The 12,500-nt window shown below is 45.6% G+C and overlaps 1 protein-coding gene and 1 long non-coding RNA gene across 2 annotated transcripts in view; both read right to left on the bottom strand.

Moving 5' to 3' along the window:
• Nucleotides 1-2,090: 2,090 nt before the first annotated feature.
• On the bottom strand, nt 2,091-5,796 carry LOC307090934. The gene is made up of 4 exons (XR_013812695.1): nt 5,688-5,796; nt 5,310-5,382; nt 3,512-3,565; nt 2,091-2,887 (listed from the first exon to the last, which is right to left on the bottom strand). It is a non-coding gene; the product is annotated as an uncharacterized lncRNA (long non-coding RNA).
• Nucleotides 5,797-7,750: 1,954 nt separating this feature from the next.
• Nucleotides 7,751-12,500, bottom strand: part of LOC307091394 (amino acid transporter heavy chain SLC3A2-like) — a 5,861-nt gene continuing 1,111 nt past the window's right edge. The window contains 10 exon segments of the mRNA XM_079758359.1: nt 7,751-8,420; nt 8,696-8,909; nt 9,078-9,155; nt 9,468-9,673; nt 10,047-10,156; nt 10,276-10,418; nt 10,526-10,620; nt 10,936-11,005; nt 11,008-11,117; nt 12,160-12,350. Of these exon segments, the coding sequence (XP_079614485.1) occupies nt 8,281-8,420; nt 8,696-8,909; nt 9,078-9,155; nt 9,468-9,673; nt 10,047-10,156; nt 10,276-10,418; nt 10,526-10,620; nt 10,936-11,005; nt 11,008-11,117; nt 12,160-12,350 (1,357 nt within the window). The 3' untranslated portion in view covers nt 7,751-8,280.

Here is a 12,500-nt window from a genome sequence, read left to right as displayed (position 1 = left end):
TGAAAATACAGCAGCATAATATTGTGATTACAAATGTAGCTATTTTCCCTTCCACATGCAGAGTAATATTGACGTTAAGTAAGGGATAATAGAACGCCGGTCATTATCGGGAAAATAACCCCAGACAGGGCGAACCGGTTGAAACCGTGTCTTGCTTCGACCTGAAGGGGCTTATTTTCGATAATGAGCGGCTACTTGCCAAACGAAAAAATAACTTTACAAGGTGTCTTTAACAATTTATTTTTTACCATTCGTAGTGTTGATCAGCAGAGAAATAGTAAGCCAAAGACGTTGACCTCGCTTAGCAACCGAAGACGCTGGCGTTGTTGTGAAGGGCCTATGCAAGTGAACGGAGCGTTCCACGGCATTGAGAAGAGCCGTGTCATAATAGCCCATATTAACGTACTATATATCCCCCCCCCCCCCCCCCCCCCCCCCCTCAACAACTTTAAGAGACCCCCACAGAGATGGAATCATAGGCGTCGATTACGGCGGGGATGCGTCCCCACCAGATTTCGAAGATTCATTTTGTACCCACCACTTGTAAAAAATAAAAATAAAAATTGAGTTGAATAATTATGGATATTACACGGGTCTTCTCAATGCCGTGGAACGCTCCGTTCACTTGCATGAGTTCTTCACAACTTCCAGCGGTGAATTATATTTGATAATTCACAGTTACTAAGTATAATTGACCGCTGTCAAGTAAAACAAAGGACTTTTTGCCGCTAATGACGTCTTTGGTATCACTCCTCAAGTAGTCCGGTAACTTTTCTCTGCTGATCAACACGGCGTTCTATACATTATCCCTTACTTATTACACGGCTCTTCTCAATGCTGTAGACTGCTCCATTCACTTGCATGGGCCTTCCTAACGTTCAGCTGTCAGTTATTTTTTGGTTATTACACGGCTCTTCTCAATGCAGTGGAATGCTCACGTCCAGCATATTTGACCGCTGTGGCAAGTGTTTCTTTTTGCCTCTGATTCACGTCATCTGTATCTCTCCGCAGTCCGGTAATTTATCAACCCCAGCGTATTCGGTTACTAAGCGACGTCAACGACTATGGCGAACTATTTCACTGCTGATCAACACTACGAATGATAACAAATACATTGGAAAAAGACACACTGTGTGAAGTTATTTTTTCGATTTGGCAAGTAGCCATCACTGATAATACCAATACTCTTTGGCTGGGATTATGAGGCATCAGACAATCAAGTCATTGTAGCCTGAATACATAGGTAAAAAGCACCAGAGCAGGTCGCTAGTACCATGGACAGTATCAAAACGATAACATGTTGAACTAAATGGATGTGGTCAGAGCCGGCGCTGGCCGTTTTGGCGCCCTAGGCGACTCGATATCAACTTGCGCCCTGGACAGGTCTTCCGAGCGTTTGTTTCGTATATTTTAATTGACTAATTACGGGCGCCACCAGAGGGCGCCCCCAACGCACTTGCCGCCCTAGGCGATCGCCTAGGTAGCCTATGCCGAGCGCCGGCCCTGGATGTGGTAGGCTACACCACGGGATGCATCTGCAGACCACTGCCACATAAATAAAGGTAAGACGCGATATTTATTGCTTAATATTCGCTGGTGCTGTGGCGAGGTCTTTTGTGTTTTTTGCACTCAAGTGGTCGGCTGTTTTAACTTGCAATTGATAGTCGGTGGAGTCAGTCTCTTGTTGACACAAAGTGACTTTTGGCCATTCTTGCTTTGCTTGAATTCTGAAATAATTGTGGGGGGGAGTGCATGAGTTTTGGTCAGAATGCCTGATGTAGGCTAGTTTTGATGGAATGCGTGTTGTGAATTGAGAACTGCCAGCTCATGATGTGATACAGCGTTCAGCTGTGCAACAAATATCTTTTTCTTTTTCAATCTTGACTTTTGTAGTGCTGTGTGTAGCCACACGTTTGGCCCTTCTGAACTTAAACACGCAGTTAATTTCCTTTCCTAGCTCCTCTTGTTTATGTTGTTAGCTTAGCCATGTCATGTCAGGTTGTCAACATTGGATACATGGAGCACAACATAGTGGGTCATATGTCCGATGCTTTTTGGAAACCTTTTCTTCATAAAACGTGCCAGACAGATTTTGTATACATTTTATTCCTTAGTAATTAGCTACATGGGTATACCGTCTTTCAGAACCTTTCATTACAGGTGTTACACCGAATTCTGCGACCCACTGAAAAGTGTGACCCCAGGGGGCGCTGTTGCATATTTTTTGCAATATGCTTAGAATGAATGTTAGTATCAAGAAAAGAAGGACCCACCGGTGGGGGCAGATCTTATCTTTTATTTATGTTTTTGTTATAATGCAAACGTTCAGAAAATGTGCAACAGCGCCCCCTGGGGTCACACTTTTCGGTGGGTCGCAGAATTCGGTGTAACACCGGCACTAAAGAGAGAAAAAAAAGAGTGCATCCTCATTGTACACAGCACTTCTGAAAATCCACTTCCGAATGCGTCTCTGTCCCCAGCACATTTCAAACCAAACTGACGCCCATGGATGGAATCATAACTCGAACCCTGAATATACTAATGCTTCTCACTGCGTCAACTAATAATTTGTTACTTAATCCAACACTCTCGAACAGCCGCGACGGTGTGATTATAACTCCTGGTTCATCACCTCGATTATACGGACTAGGTTTTTGGCTCTCTTGATTTCCTTCTGGATTTTCTCCCAAACCAGCTCTGTGTCTTTAGATATCTGCTGAAATTGTGCTTCTCGCTCAGAGTTCGACTCCTCCACCATCTCAAGGTGCTTCTCGTTTGAAGAAAAATGGCGCGCAGCCCTTTGAGTGTTGTTCGACGTTGCGTCCGTTGGATGGTCTTTCGCCGTTATCCTGTGCGCAAGCTCTTCCTGCTGAGTGTTGTAGAGTGCCTGGAAGCGCAGAGAACACCAGGTTACGGTTTATGTTATATAGCGGCTATGGTATTACTTTATTGTGCTGCTTAATGCCATGTCATATTTTATTATTTCAGGTTTATATTTTTTTTTTTTCAAATTTTACAGTTTTAGTTGTTTTTTGGTATCAGTTATTTCTACACCATGAAAGTGATAATGTTCAGCGATCCGGGAAATTAATGTGAGATCAGCTCTGACAGGGTGATGCAGGACCCTGACGTGAAGCAGGGTAAAAGGCTCATCGATTGGTCTATCAATGTGTCAGTGTGTTTTATCCAATGAAGAGTTATATATTCATTAAGCCACAGTGGAACATCTCGACAGAGAAAGAAAGAGAGGGAGAATTTCCACCATGACACCAAATAAAACCAAACTGGTCCCAGACCATTATCTACCCTCTATCTTTAAAAGCATGGTGACAAACAAACAGACAAAAGCTTAGAGCAGAGTCCCAAGCAGCACAAAGGAGAATACAATACAACACCAACAAAGACCAAATTAAGTAATCGAGAGTGAAAGTGTCATTTTAAATCTGGCCAATTTATCTTGAGGCTGACCGTACCCAATTTGCCTTACAGTGCCATGCGAGACGTGACTCACCTTCACAGAATTTGCCTTCAACTCCAAAGCTTGGATCTCCTTCTTGAGGCTAGCCTGAGAGGTGGATAAATAAAATGTTTGACAAGTGCTTTGTCACTTTGCTGTTTCACTTGTGAACATTTGTTAGATAGTAGGCTATGACCCCTTAAGAAGCATAACAGCGGCCAAAAGAGGTGGAATTGAGGACTGGAAAATACTTTTTGGTATTAATGTAATATAAATGCAATTAAATTAAATCCCAGAGCTGCCTAGAAGCATCTGATCCCTTCCATGCGCATTGCATGCATTCTTTAAACGACCTCTCGCTGTACATATCTTTCAGTGTAGTTATGCTTTCGTCATCTACGGCCGGATACGGATAAGTGACCGCAAGATAACCTACATTTGATCTTTATTGTGTGGCAGTTTTCCCCCGCCACCCTCCAGCCAGGTGCCCCCCCCCCCCCCCCCTAATGACAGGTGTAGGCCTATGCAGATGAAACCGGTGTATCGCAGAGCTAAGAGCAATATGAGACAAAGAGCAGGTACTCTCAAGGCAGCGATCTCTTGAGTGAGTGTGACAAACACTGGCAGGTGTGCAGGCCCACCCAGCCCCAGAGTCTAGACAGTCTCAGTGACTCAGGTGAGGCTGCTTGAACCAGCCATCAACCACACACTCCTCATATTGATATCATCTTAATATTGTATACATTTACTTGATACATTTATGATTGGAGCAGGAGAAGACTGGAGAATGTAGGAATAGGATATATCAAGCAATGATTGCGAAAAAAAACATTTAAATATATACGAAAGACATTCTGAAAGGTCAGGCACAGGTTCCTGACCCCTAAAAAAGCACAAGAAATGCTACCTTTACATGATGACGGTCTGAACAGAAGACGCAAAAGTGGCGTCGCGTCTTCACTTTTTATTCCGCGTTTAGACGAGCGTTTTCGGAAGGAAATCTCCGCGCATACGGTGACGCAAAAGTGTGTGGATTTCGATTGGGTATGCATGTCAGGCGGCTAGGTGGTGCTGTGCTACACCATCACACAACACCACCATGTCTGAGCGCATGCGTAGAATCTTCCTTCTTCTCTTATCTGCGTCGCGAAAACCAAAACAGAATTACAGATCCTTCTCTGTTCATTAATTCTATCTGTACATATCCTGTCCATTTCGTGGAAAGACTCCTGTAAGTTTATTAGAGCTGCCAGAGCAGCTTGACGGTCCGACGCATGGAAATAATCCAACATGTTTGTTTATTTCCCTGTACTGGCGCTGTATGTGACGTATACGCGTACGCGACGTGAGCAGATCTGAGCAGAGTTTTGCTGGACCTTATTATGCAAACTTTTTAGAGAAGCTTCAAGCAGTGAGTCAGGATGAACGCTCTGGAGCTAGGCGGGGCTGCAAACCTGTCCAGCCAGTAGCTATAAAATAACATGAATCATGTGGTTGTACATTCTTTAGTATTTAACCCCATGACGATCACAAAGCCATGGATAAAAAGACTTGGGAATCGGTTGAGAAATGTAAACGTAATAGTGCTTTTTAATCGAGAAAATCTGCAGCTCCCCCTTTTTGTTTCTATTTGCTGAAAGGCTTGGCCTCTCCCATCTGGCGGCAACGTCGTCGTACGATACAAAGGCCAATGCGGTGTCGATAAAAACATATATCTGATAAACCAGCCTGACCACACACACACACACACACACACACACACACACACACACACACACACACACACACACACATACACACACACACACAGGCACACACAAATTAGCAGAGTACAGCAATTACAAATATTTACCAGTCTGTTGACATCCAGCGTATTTGCAAGACACACAAACATCGTCAGGAGGGAAAAGACAGTGTGGGGCATTCTAAAGAGACCAGAAGAAAGATAAGTTCTTCCTGGCATGGAAAGGAATGCCATTGTAACTATTCACTCTCTGGTGTTCCAATATTTATGTATTAACAACAATTATATAATAATAACGATAATAGTAATAATAACAATGATAATAATAATAGTAAACAAATTTGATTTGAATAAAAACGTAAAAGAATAATTGTACTGTACTATTTCTGTCATATCTATGTTAAAATGGCTTAGATGGAATAAAACAATAATGTTGATATCCGTAACGAGTTGAAACCATCAGACACAGGATCAGTCTGTCTTCACCTGTTGGCTGGAGATGCTCTGATGTCCATGAGATCCAATCCAGAATCCGATCCAGAAATCCAATCAACCTGCTTGAACTGCAATACAGTCTCGATGGACAGAAAGTTGGCAGGTGTGTAGAGGAGTAGGTGTTGTCCTAGCCCAGCCCTTCGTTCTGGGCACTTCCCCATTCTCACTGTCATACACAAAGCCAGGTGAACCAACCTGGGTAAATATTTGTGCATCCGAATCAACACAGTTCAACCAGTTGAACTAGATGTTCCTGCTCGTCAATTGATGCATGTCTTGCCAGAATTACTTTGTAGATTTTAGAAAATGCTTGCTACACCTTGCATTTGTGCACATTTTCCAATAGCCTTTGATGTAAATTATTTTAGTTTATGCTTCTTCTGATGACATATTTCAAACAGCCAACAGTTAGTAATGGTATCTTTTCGCCATAATGGACAACACCATATACATTTTTATGAGTTTGTAGATAAGTCAAACACTACAAACATGGCCTCTTAGCCATTTCCGCCGAAGCCACAGACCACTCTCCGAGTCGTAGGCCGAGACCACCATACCACAAAGTATGAAATTAGTTTTCCATCACCTTTTGAAATAATGTGTATAACACGTTTGCCAATATTATCAATAGATGGATGAAAAACGGTTGAATTAGCATATTAACCTTTTAACCAACTTCTGCATAGCCAGTACACGCTCAGAGACAGCACACCTAGCTGAACTTTCATGCATGCAATTGTGGGAACAACGGTGCGTCAGCCCTCTCCGCCTGATGGAGGAAGGTATCTGCACAATGGTTTCAAAAATATAACATGCTATGAGAAAAAATAATTTTGTTAATATACTTGCAGGTCAGAGTTGAGGTTCTGGCTGTATCTGGTGTGTGGGGGTGGGGAATGATAGCCTACTTCATGTGAAACGAGTACAAGTTATGTAAGTCATTCCCATCATGCAATACACAAATTATATACAGTTTGAAAGCACAACCATTTTAAAGAGATTTGTGAATGTTCTTTTAGTAACGCTTATTTTATGTATTTGTTCTTCACTGTTACTCGATTTGCTCACATTAGTCTACTCTTTGTTGGGTAGTGGCGCCCCCTGGTGCTTGTTGTTAATATGAAGACTGGGAATCTCTGGATGCTTTATACATTTACTGTAAATGTATAAAGAGGGTTCTCTCCTGCATAGTTGTAGTAGTGCTCCTCATAAAAAAAAAGGCAACCAAGATTTTTACTATTAAAACAAGGAAGGTATAAAAGTCACAAAAATAGCCCCACTGAAGGGAACCCCAATACAGAGCAAAGGTTTTCCAAAACTCAAAAAGTTAGAAAAAGCAGTTTTTCCTTCAACGCTCAACAGGAAGATCAGAGCTTTGGAATCAAGGGCCAACTCCATGAAGGTTGGTCACGTCTCGCATGGCACTATACGGCCAAGATCACAAATTGGGCACGGTCACTCAGTTGAATAATTAACCGTGACTCTGCCTAGACTTAATAAATAAAATAAAATTTTGATAAAATGTCACATAAAACATTCAACCCTTTACTCTGCTTCACGTCAGGGTCCTACATCACCCGGTTCGATTATTTTACATAAAAGTCAGACTCATTTTCCCTTACATGTTGCAGAAATATCTGATAAAAGACAGGAACTATTCAATATAAATTATAAAGACCGGGAGCACATGTGGAAGGACACCCAGAAGGAACTCGAGAGCCAACCACTTAGTCTGTATGATCGAGGTGATCAACAAGGAATGAATGTTTTAAATTAATAAACCGTTAATTAATAAGCAGTATTTTAGGCATTAGCAGAGGCGTTAGTTGATGGGCTAATCATTGTTGATCAAACACACACACACAGGATGAAGACTGGAACCTGTAATCCCATGTCAGAAAGTTTTGATTTGTCTGCTGTATTTGTAAAAATATCATTTGTTTTTGTGGTTGTGCGTTCTGTTCAAATGTCATGATGTTGAGTCTAATATTGTGTGTTTCTTCTGGCCCCAAGGCACGGGGTGGGCGGGTTGAAATAAACGAGGACAGTTAATGGATGGGGAAAAGGTTTTTATTGATTTTCCCATATTTCTTTCTTGTCCACTTTGAGGTGTCAAAAGGCCGTGGCCTACCGTTTCTTCAAAAACAAAGTTCTTACAATGATGCAATTGTGTTCTCTCGTTCGAGGTAAAAGAAAAAAATACATTAAAATCACAACAAAATCCTTTCACAATGCCCCAGGGAATAAGAATGGAATGTTGAAGTAAACTAAATTAAATTAGAAATGGGACTGCATGCACAAGGAAAACCACATATGTGGTTTAGAAAAAATCTAAATGCTCTCATTTTAAACTTTCTGCTAGCACCATAGTTGATATTCAAGCATGTCATATCCTAAAAATGTTTTAATAAAATATGCTTCATGTCTTCCTTAGACAACTGGCTCAGCTTCCTTCAACTGCGAAATAGTGTCCTACAGCCCATAAATAAAACATCTGGTGTACAAAACACACTTTTTCACTCCAAAAACATTTTAGCTTTGCAAGAGGTCTGTGCTCTTGTCTAGTGTAATTTTTCCACACCCTCTAGGACGTGAAGGGGAACTGCAGCAGTGCGCCCATCCCAGGACCCAGGGTGATCGCCTCCAGGCTGACCATGGCATCTTCCACCAGCTCTGGGTCTGTGGAGAGCCTCACCTTGGCCTCGGCGGGCAGCTTGGCCGTGTCTAGAAGGTAAAAACACCGTATTACACCGTGAGTACCATCACGCCGGCTTTAGAGACGGGGGCTCTGATGTTAATATTACAGCTCCGCTCTGGTGAAAGAGTCTCTACCATGGCCCATCTCAGGAATGTAATAAAGGCTTACGAGTCAAAGAACACCCAAAAAAATAAAGATCAACTTTAAAAAGGAAGATCATAGGTTGTCAAGAACAAGAAGAAAAAAATAAAAATAAAAAATAAAAAACATAAGATGAATGACTGAATACTGTGGTTCTTACCGGTAGACTTCAGCATGAGTGTGGTTGGCGCGGAGCCCCAGTTGACGGCCACCACGTAGCGGTCGCTCTGGTCCCACAGCCGCAGGTAGGCCATGGCGCTGCCCGAGGAGCTGAGGGTGTGGTACTCCCCGTGCAGGAGGGAGCGCTCTTTTCCCCGCAGGTCGCTGAGGATCTTGAACCATTTCCGGAACTCCACGCGTGCCTCCCTATCGGCCTGCCGATCGGAGAGGACCACGGGGTTAATGTTTCGGTCGAGGGTGTCAGAGGAAGGCTAGCGGTCGATGAAGAGGGACACCTCACTTTTCGAATGTCTTTTTTTGATGATTGTAAAATTAATATAACTGTCAAGACACAATCCTAATTTTCAGCGATTTTCACTCACCTCAGCAGTTTTGTTGACGGCAGCACCCTCTTCTGGTTTCTTCTCGATGTCCCAAAGCATCATGGGAGATTCTTTACCCTGAAAGAGAAATAAAAAAAATTAACACAAGAAAGTTCACAACAGATCTGGGTCAAAGAACCAAGGGGATTCACCTAATATACAAATAATACATAATAAGGAGACACACCCTACGATCATTTTCATTCCATTCTCAACTCAGTTTCACAACGCGGAAAACCGGTGTGTCACATCAGCGTGGGGGCCGGGTAACCCCCTGAGCCAATCAGAGGCGATGCCTGCAGTAGCAAGCGTTTGACCTGCAGAGGGTGCCCTCTCCAGTGAAACGACCAGGCGGTGCTGGCTTTGTTTGTTTGTCATACGGACACTCACTTGAGCCTGGAGGCCGATCTCGTCGCCGTAGAGGAAGATGGGCGTGCCGGGTAGGGTCAAGAGCAGCAGGTGGTACAGCTTCACCAGCTCGGGGGTCTTGGCTTCGTTGGCCAGGTGGGTGCCCGTGGCGGCTCCCAGGGTCCAGCCCACGTTCCTCTGGTCGTTCTTGTTCAAGAGCATCTGGATGGCCTCGGCCCTCTCTGCGCCTGGACCGGGGAGAAGGGCCAGACGGGGTTGTTAGGCTTTGGAAAGCAGTTTGTTATTGAATGGATGGGAGAAAGAAAGAAAGAAAGAAAGAAAGGGAGATCGAAGGAAATAGGGAATAGAAGCTGCAGAGAAAGAAAGGAAAAGAGGCAAAGAGAATAAAGCAGGAAGGAGGGTGTGTGTGGGTGACATATTGGCTCCCACAAAGGCCTCACAAGCAGGGGGTCTTTCCGGCCACTCGGTCCATAATCAGTGCCATGAGCAGCACCTACATGCCCCCCGACCTAGGAAGACCAATAACCTTGTCCTCACACACCCATGTATGCAGCCAGGTGGGGGGGATTCAACGAGACAACAGACAGCGTTGGGCTGTACCTCCGGTGATGTTGGTGAGCAGGTCTGAGATGAGGAGGTTGACCGAGGAGGTGTTGAGCAGCTCCGACACCTGGGTGGCTGACTTGCCCCTCAGCACACCAATCAGAGCCCTGGAGACAACACACACACACGTCAGTTGGTCCACAGAGACACTCTTCATAGATTGATCAACCGACACTTTGGTTCGAAAAAGGGGTCGTGTGTATGGTTTTGGCGCTGAACCGCTTACTTCTTCCTGGGAAGTTCGATCTCGGTATCGTTGTTCGACGTGGTGTCCGGGATCGACTGCCAATCGACCATGGTGCTGGCCACGCCCAGGTCAGACAACTTGATGCCGTCCACGCCCAGATCCAGCCAGTACTTTGCCGCTTCCTGGTGGAGGAAAACACACTGACATGAGCCTGTGCACTTTGACAGCCTCCCAATAAGGAAGAACTACAAAGTGGATGTAAATCGATCTTAATAAACATGCTCCTTACCTTGAGTTTTTCCATGACTTCGACTGATTTGCTGCCCCCAAACCACGGCTTATTGCCCAGGTAGTTAGGAGTCAGGTCCAGCACCACAGAGATTCCTGCGAGAGAGACCCACAACGCCATTAAGCATTTACATTCACAGGAACGATATGACTTCCCAAGGCAACCGGCATTGCGTGATCATTAACACCCAACTATGCGTCTGGCCGAGTTACGGGCTTTGTGGCTGAACCACAGCGGTGTGCAATAGACTATTGAATTATGTCCATTTACTTTAACCACTAGGTGGCGGCAAATCTCTATATTGCACATCTTGTGACTTTCTTGGAGACTACCTATCTGTGTGCATCATCTCGATCCAAAAGGCACCAAAACACCCTGCCCCACCCCCCCCCCCTCTGGGGTCCACCTACCCTTCTTGTGGGCCTTCTCCATCAGGCTCTGCAGCTCTTCCAGGGTGCCCTTGGTGGGATCGATGGATCGATCTGCTGCAGGTTCAGGGTGCTGACCTGGTTGGCCTGGACCTGGTGGAAGGGCCCGAGCAGCAGGCCCTTCACCTTCAGCTGGTTCACCATGTCCAGCTTGTCCTCCACGCCTGGGGGGGGGTGGGGGGGGGGCACAGACAGCAGGAGCTTGTTTTAATACTAAATAAATAGGTGGGGCTCGTCTTTCTAGTGTGCACGATGAAATAACAGGGAGGAAGGGGCGACACACACACACACACACACACACACACACACACACACACACACACACACACACACACACACACACACACACACACACACACACAGGGGGGGGGGGGGGGGCTGTTGATTCAGGACAGGAACATGTGAGCAACATGAAGGCCCCCCCCCTCAGCAGAGCACAAGCAGGTCCTTTCATGTGGTGATCCACCGGGTCACGTGCATTCCTCTGGAATGCCGCCCAGGGCCCCCCCCCCCCCCACCCCCCGAGTATGCCCCAGCTAACCCTGTTCCCAGCCACAAGCTTTACGGGTGTCTACAGCCGGGCCCTCTCGCCCACACCACCACCCCCCCTATCCGCCCTTAACTCCTTACCACCGGCGCCCGCCCCTCGAGTCGAGTTGTTCTAGTTTATGTTTCAAGTTTGTAAAAAACAAGGTCGTCAAAAAAGGGGAAACGTGAGTGATGTTTTTGGGCCTCAAACGTCTTTCGAGTCTCCAGAGTGAATGGCAACGTGCTGACATGTGCTCGGGTGATTGCGTCACACACACACACACACACGTCAGCGGAAAGAACCTAACGAGTCAGACCTTTGTTCTTCCGCCCACGAGTGTCTGACGACGGTCCGACCGCTGGCTCAGCGGATAGGTTATCTTGTGGTCGGGAACAAGATCTACGGAGCTAGTGCCAACGCAGCACATTCTAGTCACACGGGCCCCCCCCCCCCCCGTTTAGAGCTCAGTCCGGCCGAGGCCACTCAAAGCTGATTAAATGGAGACAATAGTCTCTGAACTTTTTGCTTCTGAGAAATTCAGTCCTCGAGATCAGACCAGGGAAAGCTATGCTCATTTGCACATTAACAAAAAAAAAAGCAGAGGCCTCTGCAAATATTCCAGCCTATATGCACGTGCAATGCCCAACAAATGCTTGTCTTAGGACACACACACACACCTTTGATTTTGCCGTCCTGGGAGAAGGCTGTGAGGTCGTCGATCTGGTAGAGGGGTCCTTCGTTCCACCAGTTTGACTCAGGGATGGGCTGGCAGCGGGGGGCCTGGACGATGATGACGATCGCCCCCGCCAGCATGCCCAGCCAGCCCACCCAGAAGAGAGCCAGCAGCACCCAGCGCGTACGCATCCACCTACAGAGACAGACGGACAGACCAAGGAGAAGGGTCAGGACAACAATGGGGAGGGGCTTCATTCAATATAGGAACTAAAAAACTCATCCCCCCTGGACATTATGCAGACCATGCAGTCGACACATTCGCCTCTCATCACCACCCCCACTG

The sequence above is a fragment of the Pollachius pollachius genome (assembly GCF_949987615.1).
Source record: "Pollachius pollachius genome assembly, chromosome: 20".
NCBI lineage: Eukaryota > Metazoa > Chordata > Actinopteri > Gadiformes > Gadidae > Pollachius > Pollachius pollachius.
The sequence above is the reverse complement of the archived record's forward strand: the minus strand, read 5'-3'. Positions and strand labels throughout refer to the sequence as shown.